At 38.7% G+C, this 18658-nt stretch overlaps 1 protein-coding gene across 4 annotated transcripts in view; it reads left to right on the top strand.

Annotated features, from left to right (window-relative positions):
• Nucleotides 1–18658, top strand: part of LOC132856399 (NACHT, LRR and PYD domains-containing protein 12-like) — a 34267-nt gene that overhangs the window by 2715 nt on the left and 12894 nt on the right. For 2 of the 4 annotated variants that reach the window (XM_060885986.1, XM_060885988.1), the window contains 7 exons: nucleotides 3290–3406; nucleotides 3840–3888; nucleotides 4078–4282; nucleotides 4567–6337; nucleotides 9558–9731; nucleotides 10830–11003; nucleotides 15725–15898. In XM_060885986.1, the coding sequence (XP_060741969.1) occupies nucleotides 3290–3406; nucleotides 3840–3888; nucleotides 4078–4282; nucleotides 4567–6337; nucleotides 9558–9731; nucleotides 10830–11003; nucleotides 15725–15898 (2664 nt within the window). The remainder of the gene's footprint in view (nucleotides 1–3289; nucleotides 3407–3839; nucleotides 3889–4077; nucleotides 4283–4566; nucleotides 6338–9557; nucleotides 9732–10829; nucleotides 11004–15724; nucleotides 15899–18658) is intronic. The other 2 variants (XM_060885990.1, XM_060885989.1) reach the window with 1 other exon arrangement.

Here is an 18658-nt window from a genome sequence, read left to right as displayed (position 1 = left end):
TTCATTTGGCCTCAAGGTTTCTGCAGTCCCACGGAGCCCCAACTCATTCACACAGAGAAACGTAACAGCACTGCCCACACTCTTGACATAGTAATGTTTTTTTTCAAGTTGTGTTTTACCAACCAACAGGGAGTCAACAGTTCCCCCTTTCGCCTCTCTGCTTTTGTGCTGAGTCCATACAGTTGAAGCATGCACATGGTTGTGGCTGGACACATGCCTCTGTAGCCCCTTGTCTCGATCAGGGCTGCTTTCCAGTTGTTAAAACCAGTTAAAGTAAAAACAACATCCCTCTCATTAACAATGCTGCCATATTTCCGACAGGAAGCAGAAGCAGGCATCTCGCTCAACAGAGTATTCTAGCCATGGTCGTGTGCGGTACCAGGCAGGATTGAATGATCTTAATGTTGTAGCAAATGCACCCTTTGGATAGCTACCCAGTACTGGCTGAGATGGTGCATTGCTATTTAAGTCACTGGGTAGCTGAGCAGGCTGCTTTGGGACAGCACATGTTGGGGGAGGAACAGGAGAAGCAGTGCTTGCTGATGCTGAAGTAGTAGTAGTAGCTGTCTCTGATGTACTAGCAGCGGTATCATTGCTACTACTGTTAGTACAGGTAGGAGCAGCACTACACTTTTTAAAAGCTCTGAAAAATGGATGCATTGCAGAAGTAACTTTCTCTTTGTGAGCTGATGAAAGCTGGAGTGGAAAGTAAGTAAGCTGGCTTTGTAAAAACTGCTGTGATTATTTGAAACAAAGCAGTACAGAACTACAGTGTGGGGCGGGGCTTTACGTAGGGGTCTGTCAGTCAACGGTAATTTGTCTTCAGTCTGTCAGATTCAGCGGACGTGGACTCATCGCTGTGCTTGTTGTAACTGAAAAAACGCTGCAGCTTCTTCAGTCTTTCCACTCCGTGACCGCGCTGAAATCCGACACCACACTATACGTCTTGACTCATTTGCATACGGACGGTGATTGGATGTTTACCGAGGGCTCAGTGGAGGAGTGTGTGTGTGTGTGCGTGTGTGTGTGTATGGGGTCAGAATTGTTTCGTTATTCTGAATAAATATACTATGATCCACAAATAAATATAAAGAGTTTCACAAATATTTTATGAAACTCACAAATAAATAAAATGGGATTTGCAAAATATTTGTAAATATATATTTAATTGTATTTATTTGTGAATGGCTTCCTGCTCATTTGTGGATTGTGTTCTGTGCATTTGTGGATTTGAAACACGTCAAGACGTGCACAAGAATCCACAAATAGGTGGACTCCGCCCACCGTCTACTCCAGCCAATCGGACAACGGTCTCGTGGCGCTGACCAATCATGGCACGGTCTACCTCCAACCAATCACGTTCTGATTTACTCGCAATCGCATGACTCGAAATCATGACATTATCTACTGTATGTGAAATACTCATTCTCTCACTCATTCATCTTCTACCGCTTATCCGAACTACCTCGGGTCACGGGGAGCCTGTGCCATCTCAGGCGTCATTGGGCATCAAGGCAGGATACACCCTGGACGGAGTGCCAACCCATCGCAGTGTATGTGAAATACTAAAAATAAAAATAAAAAGCCCAGAAACAGAGATGAACCTTTTCAGACAAATATTGTAAACTCCTGATAGAGATAACATGCATGCTATCCTTACTAATCGGTCAAGTGCAGGTCATTTAGAAACAGAAGTTTCATGTGAAATAGCATTCAGTGTCAAGTCACTGTACACCTGTAAACATCAGTAAACACTGTACACCTGCAAACATTGCTCACATTTTGCTGATTGAAAATGTACTGTGTGACTTTATTAAAGTAAAAGCTAAAGGAAACAGGATGCATTATGCTTACAATAACTCTTAGGTTTCATCATTCAAGGTATCATAATTCCTCTATACAGCTTGTATACATTAGAATAAAATGTGATTTCTTCACGACCATAATGCTTTATATAACGTGGAACGATGGCACACAGGGCTAAGTCATGTACGTGCAAGTGAAAGCATCAGTATGAGAAAAATGCAAAGTAAAAAAAAAATCATGAGACTGTAAATACATGTGAAAGGGCACACAAAATAGAACAAGAGAATCGTACTGGATGAAAAAACGAGTGCAAACTAGACACTGCATTGAAGAACAGCCTCAGAGCGAGTAAATCAGAACGTGATTGGTTGGAGGTAGAACGTGCCACGATTGGTCAGCGCCATGAGACCGTTGTCCGATTGGCTGGAGTAGACGGTGGGCGGAGTCCACCTATTTGTGGATTCTTGTGCACGTCTTGAGGTTAGAAATGTTTCAAATCCACAAATGCACAGAACGCAATCCACAAATGAGCAGGGAGCCATTCACAAATAAATACAATTAAGTATATATTTACAAATATTTTTTTTATTTGCAAATCCCATTTTATTTATTTATATATTTGTGAAACTCTTTATATTTATTTGTGGATCATAGTAACTAACCCTAACCATTTTTTTTTATTGTTGTTTCACTGGAAAGCACCTTGTGCTCCTTTTGGCTGTTGTAAGGTGCTCTATAAATAAAATTTGATTGATTGATTGATTGATTGATAGTATATTTATTCAGAATAACGAAACAATTCTGACCCCATTGTGTGTGTGCGCGCTGCAGCCTGTGAATGAATACACACAGCAGAGGGACAGAGACATGAGGGAAATCTAATACCGTATAGTGTGTACTGTCCCTATTTCGGCGGATTTTTCCGCTACCGCTGATCATTTTATCAACTTGTAATATATTCATTTTGTGAGTATATTAACATGTGCTTTCTCAACATTTCAAAATTTTGATTTGAGTGGGCAAAACCTTTATTTGAGGGGGCAGGACATTTATTTGAGGGGCGCTGCCCCCTCTTGCCCCTGCGTAGAGCCGGCCTCGATCTCTAAACACTCACTAGTTAACACAGGAACTCAACTTTACTTTAAGGTGTTTAATAGCAGTGAATATATCACTGATCTGATCTAAGAACAGTTTAGACAAATCATTCACTGAGAGAAGAGTAAAAAGGACTGTGTAATGTGGAGCATAAGAGCAGCATAGCTTTGTGTCAGTGAACTCTACAGGCTTTAAGACCCAGCTGAGTCAGTTAGCTGTGATTGGGACTCCTGATATCAGTGTAATTCCTGACTTATGAGGCCTGTCTCCTGTTTGAATAAGTGTACAGACTGGATCTGAATTAAAAAGATGGAATTATTGGTGTTTAATGATGAACACATTGTTTAACAGTGCTGAGTATTAATTATCACTGCTATTTCTGTTCTAGAATGATGGAGGGAAAGAGATCAGACTCACCAGAACCCAGCTGTGTGTCCATGAAGAGTGATGCGTCAATGGAACGTCCAATTAACTTCAGAGACAGAGACAGTTCTACTGATGTGAGGTCAGTATAGTGAGGTGTTTTACAGCAGTGTTACACCTGATCAAACTCACTCGTCTCATTATGAAGCCCTTCATGAGCTTTATCAGGTGTTGAAGCAATAAAACACTAAACTGTGCAGTGCTGCAGCTCTCGGACTGGCAGTGAGGAAAAGTGCTTTAAGAGTTTAGTTTAGTCTGCAGTCCCTGAGCTGGAGGGTCTGTGGTGCTACAGAAGAACATTTATACCTGGGACATTAATGACAATATAAAGATTTTATTCATTTATTCAAACATTTGTTTCTAAACATGTTGGTGTCAGTTAGGAAATCCTGACATCAGTGTATTGTGTTAAGAGGATAGTGTTAAATATCTGTGTCTGTATTTATTAGTGTGTGATTTGTGCAGCTATGAATACATATAGTCCATATTACATGATGGGTTTTGTTTGTTCACAGACCACAAAAATCAAACATCAGCACAAAACAGCTGGACTCTATATTCAAGGTGTGTGTGTTGTTTTTAAAGTGTGTAATGTGTGTGTTTTTAATGTAATGTGTGTTTAATGTAATGTGTGTGTTTTTGTGTTTTAAATGTGATAATAAAAATAGACTTTTCTTCTTTTGATAAAATAAAAGCCTCTCTCACTGTGTAACATGATAATATTTAGATCTGTTCCTGTGTGTTTCTAACCAGGAGCTGGAACACAAAGTCATCACTCTGATAAAGAATGAGCTGAAGAGGTTTAGGAAGCTCCTGAGTCCAGATTACCCAGCATGCACTGAGAGGGAGGTGGAGGATGAGGAGGATCTGCACAGTGTCAGAGATGGAGCGCTGAAGATCACACTGCACGTCCTGAAGAACATGAACCACACAGATCTCGCTAACACACTGCACAACAGTAAGAGCTCTGAGTCATGACTTTATTCCATCAGCTTCACTTTAGAGAGAGGAAATAGTTTTAGATATGAACACTTTTAGTTTTAAATATAATTTTAGTATCTTGTACATCTGCTGCTTTTCTGTTCTGTTTGTGGTCCAGCTTGTGGTTACTCTGTACAATTATCCTGTTCCTTAAGTAATATTTAGTACATGAATCAGGAACGAACAGCAGGAACTAAAATTTACATTTTATATTGAGCTCAGTGATTTTACATTAAAACATGTTATTACTTTGTTTATTAGAACTCGCCTCTGTGTATCAGACAAAGTTGAAGTCCAATCTGAGAGAGAAGTTTAAAAGAATTAATGAAGGAATCTCACAGCATGGAAGCTCAGCACTTCTGAATGAGATCTACACTGAGCTCTACATCACAGAGGGTTGGAGTGGAGACGTCAATAATGAACATGAGGTGAGACAGATTGAGGCAGCGTCCAGGAGACCAGCAACACAGGAGAAACCAATCAACTGTAATGAACTCTTTAAAGACAAGTCCATCAGAACTGTGCTGACTAAAGGAGTTGCTGGAATTGGAAAAACAGTCTCTGTGCAGAAGTTCATTCTGGACTGGGCTGAAGGAGAAGTAAATCAGGACGTCACCTTCATGTTTCCACTTCCCTTTAGAGAGCTGAATCTGATGAAGCAGCAAAATCTCAGTCTGATGAATCTTCTTCATCACTTTTTCCCAGAAATAAGAAAACTAGAATCAATAGACTGTGACTCCTACAAAGTGGTGTTGATCTTTGATGGTCTGGATGAGTGTCGACTTCCTCTAAATTTCCAGAAGAATGAGATATTGTGTGATGTGACAGAGTCAGCCTCAGTGGATGTGCTGCTGACGAACCTCATCAAGGGGAATCTGCTTCCCTCTGCTCTCCTCTGGATAACCACAAGACCAGGAGCAGCCAATCAGATCCCTCCTGAGTGTGTAGACCAGGTAACAGAGGTACGAGGCTTCAGTGATCCTCAGAAAGAGGAGTACTTCAGGAAGAGGATCAGTGATCAGAGCCTGGCTGATAACATCATCACTCACCTGAAGTCTTCAAGAAGCCTCTACATCATGTGCCACATCCCAGTCTTCTGCTGGATCTCAGCCACTGTTCTAGAGAGAATGTTGGGTGAAGCAGAGGGTGGAGAGATCCCCAAGACTCTGACTCAAATGTTCACACACTTCCTGATCTTTCAGATCAAACACAAGGACCAAAAGTACCATCAGAAATGTGACCCTGATCCTCAGCAGACCAGAGAGAGTATCATGGCACTGGGAAAACTGGCTTTCCACCAGCTGGAGAAAGGAAACCTGATCTTCTATGAGGAAGACCTGAGAGAGTGTGGCATTGATGTCAGAGAAGTGTCGGTGTACTCAGGAGTGTGTACCCAGATCTTCAGGGAGGAGATTGGGCTTCCCCTGGGGAAGGTGTTCAGCTTCGTACATCTGAGTGTTCAGGAGTTTCTGGCTGCTTTATACACATTTCTCTCCTTTATTAGCAGAAATGTAACAGAACATCAAACCTCTGATCTGTCTGATCTTTTCAGTAAGTCAGACCTGTCTGATCTCCTCAGGAGTGCAGTGGACAAGGCTTTACAGAGTGAGAATGGACACCTGGACCTGTTCCTCCGCTTCCTTCTGGGTCTCTCACTGGAGACCAATCAAACTCTTTTACGAGACTTAATGCCACAGACAGGAAGCAGATCTCACAGCAAACAGGAAACAGTGAAGTACATCAAGGAGAAGATCAGGGAGAATCCATCTCCAGAGAAATCCATCAATCTGTTCCACTGTCTGAATGAACTGAATGATCATTCTCTAGAGCAGGTAGTACAAACGTACCTGAACAGTGGAGATTTATGTCGTCTCAGTGGAATCAGACTCTCTCCTTCTCAGTGGTCAGCTCTGGTGTTTGTGTTACTGACCTCAGAACAGGAGCTGGATGTGTTTGATTTGAGCAAATATGATCAGTCACATGAATGTCTTCTGAGGCTGCTGCCAGTGGTCAAAGCCTCCAGAGAAGCTGTGTGAGTATTTTTATTTATAACTGTATTACTGCATGGTTTATTATTTTAATGTAACACTGAACTGCACTGTTTGGGTTAATGTTAGTTAATAGTTCCTCTAATCATCTTTAAACAAACCTCTGGTACTTTTACAGAAGATTGTTTCACTTTTTACACTAACATGTTATATCTGAACTGAGGGCTGGGCCACATGGACAAAATCTTATAACATCATATGAGTCATTTTATAACTTTTATATATGAATCATGAAAAATTAAGTGTTCTCTAAAATTTATTAAAAAAAAATATCTACACAAAATAACTGCATGCATTTATTTATTTTCGTCAAACGCGCATGTGAGTGGGATGAAAATACCTCAAAGTTTCCCAGTAGGAGCAAGATCATTTGAGTAAACAATTTGTGTCAAGTTTGCTCTCAAAATGGCAGGGAAAAAAAAGGTGACCATATGTATAATGCAACTCTTTGCGGTAACACAGTAAAAATGTGGCTCTTGGTCTCTGACTGGTTGGCCACCCCTGATTTAAGAACTAAAGACATTTCTGAACTAAACACCAGTGAAAGACTTTTTCTTTTCTGTTTATTTTGAAAGTGACATTTAACAAAACTCTCACAGATGAGAAAAACATCAGACTGACAAAATGGGATCAATATGGATAGAAAATATAAAAAGTAAATATTAAAACACTGATGTCCTTCAAGTATCTCTTTATGTTGAAGTTCCTAATCTTTTGTTGTGTGTGACACAGTGTTGTGGGGAGATTCACTCTGTCATGGCTTTTTTACTCTATTGTTCTTTCTAATAAAAATAAAACATAAATGCTTTTTAAAAATTTAACCCAATACGAAGGAAAAACAAAAGTCTCCTTCAGTCTGCACTACTGCTAAACTTTACCAAGGACTGAGCTCGTGGTAAATAAAACATCAATCATCATTTTGGACCTCGACACATTGGACAGACGAAGTGGGAAAATGTTCAGCTTTATCTTCTTATTATGTTAGAAACAAGCTAGGCAGCTAACTCAGATGTGTGATGAAGATTTTCTTTCTCTAACACTGACCTGTTTGTAGAGGATGGAGTTTAAATGTGACTTTTTATATGAAGACTTTTATTTTGATGGGGTTCTTTTTTCTTTGCTTATCAAGTGTACAAGCAGGTAAAAAGAGAGAGGATGAATAATGTGTCACAGGTGAGTGTAGTGTCGTGACCGCTGTTATTAAAAAGTCCTGTTTTGTTCTACTTGGAACTCGACAAAGACACCAAACTGTTAATGACCGATCACATTCTTGTTCTTGGGTCGTGATTGTTGTTAATCTGTTGTGGTTGAATTATAGACACAGTTTTTTGTCTGGTTCACTGCATCAGAAGATGGTGGATGTGGTAAAAACAGACGGTGAACACAAAGACGGTTGCACGTGACGGTCGGTCAGGTTTATCACCATTACTGTTGAAGAGACGTCAGGTTTCGTTCTTTGGAAACTTTCTGTGGATTTTGGAGATTTTAAGCTGTGGACTGTGTTTGTATTTATAAGCAGCTGTAGTGAATCTATATTTTTGTTGTACAACGTTGTAACAGACTGGTTTTGTTCTCTGTTCATCATTATGTACTGATAAAATATTACACATTGGGCTAAAGGTTTACAGACTCTGAGGTCTGATATCACTTGAGCTCTTATTGGACTGGGAACAAACTACTGAATTGTACCATACTGGAAAGAGTGGAGGTGGATTTTCTTTATTGTATTGAATATGGTCTTGTATTCACCATAAGTTCAGTTTTATAACTGAGTTACAGAGGTGAATTAGGTGCTAACTTCTTTTGTCTAGTCCTGGGTAAAAGCACTGACTTGGAAGGTGTATTGTGATTGTATCTGACACATTATTTTTATTATTTTAATACTGGGGCTAAAGTGTGTTCCATAAGAGAAGACAATAATGACAGTTAAATTGTTGAAGTTAAATGACGTGTTTTGATTCTGACAGCTACTTTGGAGTCGGATGTCTCACTTACCTTGCTAGGTTTGGTTGTGCTGTTCAAAGCTAGTTCCTCTCTGTGTATTATACAATATACACTACACTCTTCAGGAAGTACCATGTCACTTATAGCCACCTGAAGCCCACCTACACAAATCCTTTAGTGTAACACACAGTAGTGTTGTGTTAGATTTTTACCTACAAGTTGGGTTAGATTTCCTGCTATGTGTATAGTCAGTGTTTTAGATTTAACAAACGAATGTCTGTATGTTGATCCATCTAAAGCTAATACTTGTGTATATACAGTGTCACTCATTTAAAGGTAAGAAGTTTGACTTTGTTTATTTCTGATGCTGTGTGCAGTCGTGCTGATGTGACGTCACTCTGTAAACAGGGAAGGAGCTCAGATTTGAGAAGAAAACCCCACGTTCACTTCTCAGTTGTGGAGGCATGAAAGACATGATCCCATTTACTCTGTGGAGAAAGAAGGGTTCACTAAGTTGTGTTGAAATAGTAACAGTGACATCTGTAGTAAACAGTACAATGTTCTTTCTAATATCCTTTATTTACATTGTTTATGATCGATTATTTTTACACATCTATATTTTATAAAAAATACAAATCATGATCAAGAATCGTTTATAAGGTTAAAAAAAATCTAACTTTCTCTTTAGTTTGGATGTGTTTGGACGTATGTGAACACTCCACCTGTACTCAGGTCCACACCAAACACCTGAACCAGTGTGTGTGTAAAATCAGAGGTCTGGAGGTGACAGATTTGTACCTGTATGAGCACAGAGAACAACACACACCAACTGTCTTAGTGTCTCTGTGAAATCCAACATATAACTGAGTGTAAAGTACGACTAGTATTGTCATGTTATTAACTGGTAGTGTACAGCTGTATAATTCTTTATTTTCTGTAATAAAATGCACTGTATCTGCAGTGTTGGTTGTAGAAACTTGAACACAGATCAGAGTGTAGTGTTTGTAGGCTGCTCGCTCTCACATGTGTGTGTTATGTACATGACCTAATGGTCTTATAATAAACTGTAGCTGAGAGATTGTGGAGTGCAGAAAGACGTCCCTGCTCCTGTAAATGTGCTGATGTGGTGTCCTGTCCTCTTATTTGTGTGTGTGACACAAACACACTGACATTTCTGTTACATCTTCAACTTTAGCTGGATTATGGCTGTGTTTGTGTGTTTGAGATCAGTGTTCTGATATTTCATCATTTCTCTTCCAGTCTGTGGGGGTGTAATCTGACAGAGGAAAGCTGTAGAGTTCTGTCCTCAGTTCTCAGCTCAAACTCCTCCAGTCTGAGAGAACTGGATCTGAGTGTCAATAAACTGCAGGATTCAGGAGTGAAGCTGCTCTCTGATGGACTGAAGAATCCACACTGTACACTTGAGATACTGAGGTACACTCTCAGTCTCACTCACTCTCTCTCTCTCTCTCTCTCTCACACTCACACTCGCACTCACACTCTCTCACACACACACACAGGGGAAGTCATGGCCTAATGGTCAGGGAGTCTGACTCGTAACCCGAAGGTTGTGGGTTCGAGTCTCGGGCCAGCCACGACTGAGGTGCCCTTGAGCAAGGCACCGAACCCCCCCAACTGCTCCCCGGGCGCCGCAGCATACTGTACTTAGCCGTATGTCACGTCACACCACACACACGCACACACTACGCACACACGCACACACATGCACGCACATGCACACATACACGCACACATACACACATATACACACAAATATACACGCACACACACATATACACACTAATATACACGCACACACACATATACACACTCACACACACAAACACACCACACACACCACATACATACATACACACGCGCACGCATACACACACGCGTGCGCACACACACACACACACACACACTGTGTTTAAGCTGCTTACGCACACACACACACTGTGTTTAAGCTGCTTTGTAAATGTATTTAGTGAAGGTGACTGATGGATAAACACTGAGAGTGAGATCCACATCCTGGGAGCAGCGACACTAAAAGCAGTTTGACTGAAGCTTCTTCTTATTAAAATTCACCTTAAGGAAGTCAGCATTTGTTGATGATAAATAAATATTTGAGATGATATTAAAATGATTGTGGATGTCACAGGTAACCAGTACAGTTCCTGTACAATAGGAGTGATTTGGTTACTAACTGTAATGTATAAAGGGTTTTTTAGTGAAATACATAAAAGAGCGTTACATTAATCTAATCTACTTGGAATGATTGAATGTAGAAAAAGTTTTTCTGTTTCTTCTTTACATTAAGATGGACAAATTCTTTCAGTGTTCCTCAAATGATAAAATGTGACTTTAGAGATATTATTGATGTGAGGAACAAAGCTGAGGTCAGAGTCGACTATTACACCCAGATTTCTAACCTGTATCCCAGCTCATTGTGTTCAGGTAGACACTTTATTTCTCACTGATGGAAACACCACATTTCACTATAAATCAAACACTTCATCATTTCTCTTCCAGTCTGTGGGAGTGTGATCTGACAGAGGAAAGCTGTAGAGTTCTGTCCTCAGTTCTCAGCTCAAACTCCTCCAGTCTGAGAGAACTGGACCTGAGTGACAATAAACTGCAGGATTCAGGAGTGAAGCTGCTCTCTGATGGACTGAAGAATCCACACTGTACACTGGAGATACTGAGGTACACACACACACACACACACACACGCACACATAAATGTGCAAAAATAATAAAATTAAACTACAGAAACAACGACCAAATGTGTACATTGTGAGTTCTGCATGAGGAATAAAAGACAAAATCAAGATTCAAGTTAATGTTCTCATTTCATGGGTAACAACAACTTTGTACAATGTCTTTTTTAGCAAAGACCTGCTGCAGATATTTTAATATTGGAACATACTGAAATGTGCTGGTTCAGGCTCCTGTAATTGTTCAGAGATGGTTACTATGCCAAGATTAAGATAACTTAGCGAACGTTGGTTGTGTTTTTATGTGATTTAAAAGTTCGATATACATTTGACTGGAAATCCCAAACTGAAAACATGCAATGGACAGTTTCATTCTTCTTTAAATGACTGTTTATGTGAGCAGTCATTTCTTTCTGAGGAAAGTCCACTGTATGCACACAAATGACAAGTAAAGATTTTTTTGAGTGAGAAAGAGCAGACTGTTTCACCCCTGATACAGTAACTACATGGTGAAGTGATGCTTGGTCTTCTCCTAGCCCATGTCCACAGTACAAGGTAAAGGTATGATATGTTCCTACTCTATCCTGACACACTGAAAATCTATAAATGTTTAATATAGGTCTGGACCGGTTCTAGCACACTGGGCTGACTGGGCTTTACTGGACTTGCTACAGTAGCTGGGGTAACTATAGAGTGGAGAACTGATCAGCTCCTTATAAACGCTACAGTAAACTGACTTTTTATTTAACTTTTTTAATGCTCAGCTCCATGTACATTATGATCAGGGTCACTCATGTGCAAGTCACAAGTAAGTCTCAAGTCTTAACCTTCAAGTCTCAAGCAAGTCCGAGTCATTTTTTGTGAGGGTCAAGTCAAGTCACTGCTTTATGTCAAGCAAGTCAAGTCAAGTCGTAGCTTGAGTCAAGCAAGTCACTGGCAAGTCATACAGATGTTTGATGATTTAACTAAATGTAGATATTAAACAAAGTTAAATCTACAGTATTTATGGACTTTAAGAGTTTTATTTGCAACAAAAAATGATTATATGCATTTATTTTTAAAAGGTGTCCACATACAGGTGAGTTGTAAATACAATAAAAATCTAAAAATGAATGAAAACTACAAAGAATAAGATGTAAATGTAACTGAAATAAGGCCAACATAAAAACATGAAAAGTTTCAATATGCCTCAAACATGGCAGAAGACCATGGAAAAGGATATATATAAAAAAGTACAATGGTTTCTATGGAACCAAACAGCATTTTTTGAAGACATTCCCTTTTAATGGGACATGAACACATCCTTATATTAGATCCTTCCTTTTTAACAACAGAATAAAAACAACAACCAATCACGTCAATCAAAAAACGTAAATTATTGAATCCCACAAACCTTGAAGTGAATTAACTATTGGAGAGAGAGAGAGAGATGATTGAAGTGAGTGTAATTTATTAATTAAAGGGACAGTTCACCTAAAAATGAAAATTCTGTTATCTTTTTCTCGCCCTCATGATGTTACAAACCTGTATAAATGTCTTTGTTCTGATGAACACACATGTAGATATTTTGAGGACTGTTTGTAACCAAACCCTTTATGAGCCCCATTCAGTTCTATAGTGGGGAAAAAAAATACTATAGAAGTGAATGGGGCTCATGAAGGGTTTGGTTATAAACATTCCTTAAAATATCAACATGTGTGTTCATCAGAACAAAGAAATTTATACAGGTTTATAACATCATGAGGGTGAGAAAATTATAAAAGATTTTTTTTTATTTTTGGGTGAACTATCCCTTTAAATTGAATGTGTGTGTGTGTGTGCATGCGAGACAAGAATATGGCTGTGCTTGCAACTCTGAAATTTTGTATATTTATATTTTTTATATATATGTGCATCCCCATAAAAAATCCATACGCTTTTCACTCAAAGCCTAACACTGAAGACCAATTATAAGTGCTATTGCAAAACAGCTGACATTTCCACATAAACAGTGACCAACCATTTACACTACATTGTGCTTGCAAAACATTTAATGTGATAGAACTTTGTCATTCAATTGTGAGCGATGTGGTCACATCCTGCTGTTCTTCTCTTCTCATCTTGCACAAAATCCCGGTACCTGAACTTAATTATTTTTGGTGTAGCTCCTTCCATGTTTCGTCACGACTGTTAAGGTTTATTAGTTAGTGCGCGCGCTCCCTCTGCGTGCCTGCTGTGTCACGTGGTTAGATTACGCTCTTGTGTGCGTTTAAAAACAGATTTAAAAAACAAACAAAAAAAGTTATTTCGAGTCATTTAACTCAAGTCCGAGTCAAGTCTCAAGTCATGAATGTCAAGTCAAAGTCAAGTCGTCTTTTTTTAATATTTGTCAAGCAAGTCTCAAGTCTCAACTGTGCAACTTAAGTCTGACTCGAGTCAAGTCATATGACTCGAGTCCCCCAACTCTGCAGTTCAGTACTTATAACATTAGAAAGCAGCTCTCAGCTAAACCTTGAATGCTACTGTTAAGGTAGCTAGTTTATTTTAGTCGTTCCATTGTACTATATTTCACTGTATGTAGGTTTATTCCACAGGTTTATCTCTTACAAGTTATTGGTTAGTTCACACTGTTGGACTGAAACCTTCTTGAGTGGTCCATATTGGTCACAGTCCAGTCTGGGGTTATTATTTAGTTTACATTTCTGTTGTTGTTTGTGTTTTTCATGTTCTGACTTGTCTTTAGTGTGTGTGTGTGTGTGTTTAGTGAGGAACAGCAGCTTCCTCAGTTATGTTGATCCACTCACCTTATATATTGTTTAAAAGCACTGTCTCATTTAAAGAAAGACTGGTGCTGTGGGTTTATTGTATCTGATTAGTGGTTTGTTGTATAATACACAGTTTGGGTGAAAGTTATTGCTGTTTTTTGTGTGTTTTCTGTTATATCCTCTGTTATGAGCCCAGATCGTGTGTGTGACCAGGTTTCTCTGGTGTGTTACTGAGATTTGATGGATTACTCTTTCTTTTCAGCTAGTCACAGATCTTTATTGAGAAGTGATGATCTTTTCTCCTCTCCACAACTCTTTCACAGCTTTAGTCATGTCCTCTTGATCCTGATAGCTCAGATAACAAAGGGTTTTTTCTTCTGCCTCCTTAAACAGTTTGTCCATGCAAGACATCAGATAGAGGTTGAACTCCTCCTTGCTGAAAAAAATCATGTTTGTTAAAGTTTATGACTGAATTTGAGGAATTTATGAGCTTTATGAAGCCATTAGCTACATCCCATAATAACATACAGTCCTCCACAAAGTTGCTGTTAATCTGTGTAAAGATAAATCTGTTAAACTACAAAACCTTGAGGAAATAAGATTAGACAGTCATGTAGAACTCCTCGTACTCTAAAACACATGTTGTTCATCTGTTCTGCTTTTAATGACATTATACAAATGTTTTATTCTTTAGGATCTTTTATGGAGATTATTGACAAAGTAACATTTTTGATTACAAATGTTTAGCACAAATTAATTAAAAACATTCATAAAGATTCTCATTTTTTTACTTTTTAAGAATATCTATTTTTTGGTGTAACTCTTATGTAAATCTACATGTGTATTAATTTTTACATTTTTATTCATTTATTGTTTATGGTGGTGAGATGATCCAGATTTAGAGCATGATCTGGATTCCGTTACTGTTTGCTCCAAAATTCAACATCCGTCTCACAACCTTGATCACCAGCTGGTTTATTTTAATTCTCTCTCTCTCTTGATCTCTGTATTAGAGCATGGACTCTGTCCTATATAGATGTAATCTACGTGGATCTCAACAGACTGAATTAATGGTGTTAATGAGGTTCACATTAATCTCTAGTGTAAGGCTGTATGTCCTGGAAAATCTCCTATAAACACTTTAACACTTGTGCTTCCCTCGCTCTCTCTTTATATTCTAAACAGTAAACTCAAGTCAAGTCAAGAAGCTTTTATTGTCATTACAACCATATATAGCTGTTACAGTACACAGTGACATGAGACAACGTTTCTCCAGGATCAGGGTGTTACATAACACAAAGACAGGGCTATAAGGACTTAATAAGCAGTCCTAGCCACATAAAGTGCAACTTGATGATCATCTGACCATCAATCTATCCATTAGTCCATCCATCCAATCATCCATCCATCCATCCAACAAACCTTAATTGATCAAATTATTATTTTATTAAAACAAATGTCTGATTAAACTGATGTAACATTAAAATCTATACACATAGTTCATTGTGAGATTTTAACATGCCACTGTACTGTAGACAAGAGAACATCTGAAAACATTTTTACAAGTGAAACTCTGTCACAACTGTCACAACATGATGTACAGTGTGAACAACCTTGTTGTTGTTAATGAGAATTATTACATTAATAATGAGAATTATTCCAATAATATTTATGGAACATAAACACAAGGCTGTTTTATTGTAATATCTGATTTATTATGACAAACTCACAATGGATTCAGATCATCAGTAATGTTACAAAATGAATAAGTTTACAAATGTTTCAGTTGATGATGGTCTCAGTATTGGTGGGTTGTAATAGTTAGTTCTGTGGTGTCCTGTCCTCTGATTTGTGTGTGTGAGACAAACACACTGACATTTCTGTTACATCTTCAACTTTAGCTGGATTATGGCTGTGTTTGTGTGTTTGAGATCAGTGTTCTGATATTTCATCATTTCTCTTCCAGGCTGTGTGCCTGTAATCTGACAGAGGAAAGCTGTAGAGTTCTGTCCTCAGTTCTCAGCTCAAACTCCTCCAGTCTGAGAGAACTGGACCTGAGAGACAATAAACTGCAGGATTCAGGAGTGAAGCTGCTCTCTGATGGACTGAAGAATCCACACTGTACACTGGAGAAACTGAGGTACACACATACACACACACACACACACAGTGTTGTATAAAGTAATAGAAAGCAATACTTGAGTAAAAGAAAAAGTACTAGAAAAAGACTTTAGTAGAAGTGAAAGTCACCTTTTAGAGTATTACTCAAGTAAAAGTCTTAGAGTATCTGATATTTACTGTACTTAAGTATCAAAAGTCATTTTCTGATATTTAATGTACTTAAGTATTTGAAGTAAAAGTAAAAAGTAAAATTTCAGTGATTTTCGGTAGACAATAGGCACTTCATCCGGTAGGAAGAATCTTTCATTCCAATGTACAGAAACATTTCTTGCAAATACGGCCACGGGTGTATAACATCTTCTTCAGCCTGTTCACCATTATCATTGGGGTGGTCGTCTACGACGGGCGGCCGACCCTCGGCTCTTTGCCCGCTTTCATGCGGCTCTTACGTTCATATCGAAGTTTGTATTTGTGTCTTTTTATTGTGCGTGTTCGCTTCGTTTGAGTTGAGTGATGTGAATGGGATGAAAATACCTCAAAGTTTCCCAGTAGGAGCAAGATCATTTGAGTAAACAATTTGTGTCAAGTATAGCGATATTAGCTCACGAAGCAAGGTAAATATTTACAAGTAATTATAACGTGTTATAGTGACTCCTAAATATTTTAACCTGAGTTGAAATTGACGGTAATGGAATTAACTTTACACTTATTTGGTCTGTTCGTTCGGCAAACAGGCCGTGTAATCTTTATTAATTCTATGAAGGAGGTATCTTCCCGGCCGAGAAAGACGCACTTCCCTTTTACTTTATACCGTAATTTAAATTAAATTAACTTAATAGAGCATGTAGTTCAGACCAGGTGTTGCAGGTACCTTAAGTTTGTGAGCGATACTCAGAGACAATCACTTGTGGAACAAAAATATGGCGTTTAATGAATGAGACAAACACAACATAAAGCTAACTACACAAACAAACAAAAGAAGTAGAGAAAAAGATGAAAATAAAATACACAAAATAAAATTAAAATTGGGGAAAGGGAGGAAGAGACTGGAAAGAAGAAATTAGAGAAAGGAAGGAAAGGAATGGCAAGCTTAAACTTCAAAATTAATCCCACCCTAACTGGGAAATCGTCACCGGAAACTTAAATTCACCTTAAGACTCAATACAAGGTTCATACTTAAAATACGCATCTAAATTGGTTGGTAAAGGAAACGATTACTTGCATTGGCTTGCTGCACAAGAGTCCGGTTAGGGTGGGGTCAGATGTTCTTCCAAGTCCTCCTGAAGATCAGAGCAGTTGTTGTTATTGGAAGTGAAGCTTGCCGGAAGTTCTTTAAAGGAATATGGAGTCGTCTCCAAGCTGTTCCGAAAGTCGGACCACGGATTGGTGGTGTTTGTGACATTTTAAAGGTCCCGAACTCCACCCACCTTAGGGGAGATGGCGATTTCGGAGGGAAAAATTCCCTTTGTTTCATGTGTCTGTGACCGTGGTTTGGGCTATAAAACTTTTAGATGACTTTAAAGTTTTATCCAAGGTGTATTAAGACGGTATAGCGCCTTTCGTGCTCAAATGAAATACACCATTGTTTGAAAAATAAGTAACAGATAATTTTGTGGTCATTTGGATACTAAACATGAAGGGGAATGACGGTATAAAGGCAGCGTTACATTACATACACAGATCAGTAATCAAAGTGTAACTGATGTTACTACGATATTGTGTTTTGATAAAGGAAAAGAAACAAAAATGAAACAAAACAAAAATGCATTTTCATTATGGAAGTGAAAAACAGATAATGTTGTATACATCCTGACATTAGACCTTAAAAAGGACATACAGCATTAGAACAGGTATACATTAACATGCCAGGATCACTAATTAAAGTATAACTGATGTTAATACAGTGTTGTGTTCTGACACATGAATAAAATACACCCTTGTCAGGAAAGTAAGGAGCAAATAATTTAAGTCAGGCAAGACTTAACAGAAGAGACATATTACAACAGGGTTAATGTCATGGGATGTGGAGCATCTTATTTACTTGTTTTATTAGTAAAAGGAATGTCCCATTGTGTTGTGTGTGTGTGTGTGCGTGTGTAGGTGTATGTGTGTGCGTGTTTTATGGTTGAGGATCCCTATGTATTCAACCAGAGAAGCGGCATGGGGTTATCTGGTTTTGTTGTAGGATCCAGACATTCTGTAGCCAGTTGTGTGTGTGTGTGTTTTATGGTTTGAGGGTCCCTGTGACACTGTGGAACACAGACTCTCAATAAAATTGTAAACTGGGTTGCTCATCAGTTGACTGAAAAGCAGATGTCTAAGGTTAAGAGGGATGCCTGGGACATGAAATCTAAATGACCTGTACCAGATGCTACACAAGTTCACTCTCAGAATTGCAGGGAAAAAAGGTGATGTTCATGTGTGCCCATGTGTATGATGTGGCTCTTTGCGGTAACACAGTAAAAAATGTGCCTCTTGGTCTCTGACTGCTTGGACACTCCTGGTCTACGATAACGGGAGGTCCTCCAGCAGGTGCTTCCATGGCGGTTTCAGTTGTGCTTCCGCCTCCTTTTAGCAACATTACGCTGAAATAGAGCGTGTGGAGCGTAATGCAATCTAGGAGCAGTGATTCACCAAACCTCCCTTACTGCAGTCACACACATTTCTGCTGATTTTATTTTGTAGTACCGAGTAACGAAGATGCTTAGTGGAAATATAGCGGAGTAAAAGTGTACATTTTATCTAGGAAATGTAGTGGAGTAAAAGTGAATGTTGACAT

This window comes from Tachysurus vachellii, chromosome 13 (genome assembly GCF_030014155.1).
Source record: "Tachysurus vachellii isolate PV-2020 chromosome 13, HZAU_Pvac_v1, whole genome shotgun sequence".
In the NCBI taxonomy this organism is placed as follows: domain Eukaryota; kingdom Metazoa; phylum Chordata; class Actinopteri; order Siluriformes; family Bagridae; genus Tachysurus; species Tachysurus vachellii.
Note: the sequence above shows the minus strand (reverse complement) of the source record. Positions and strands in the feature narration are given on the sequence as shown.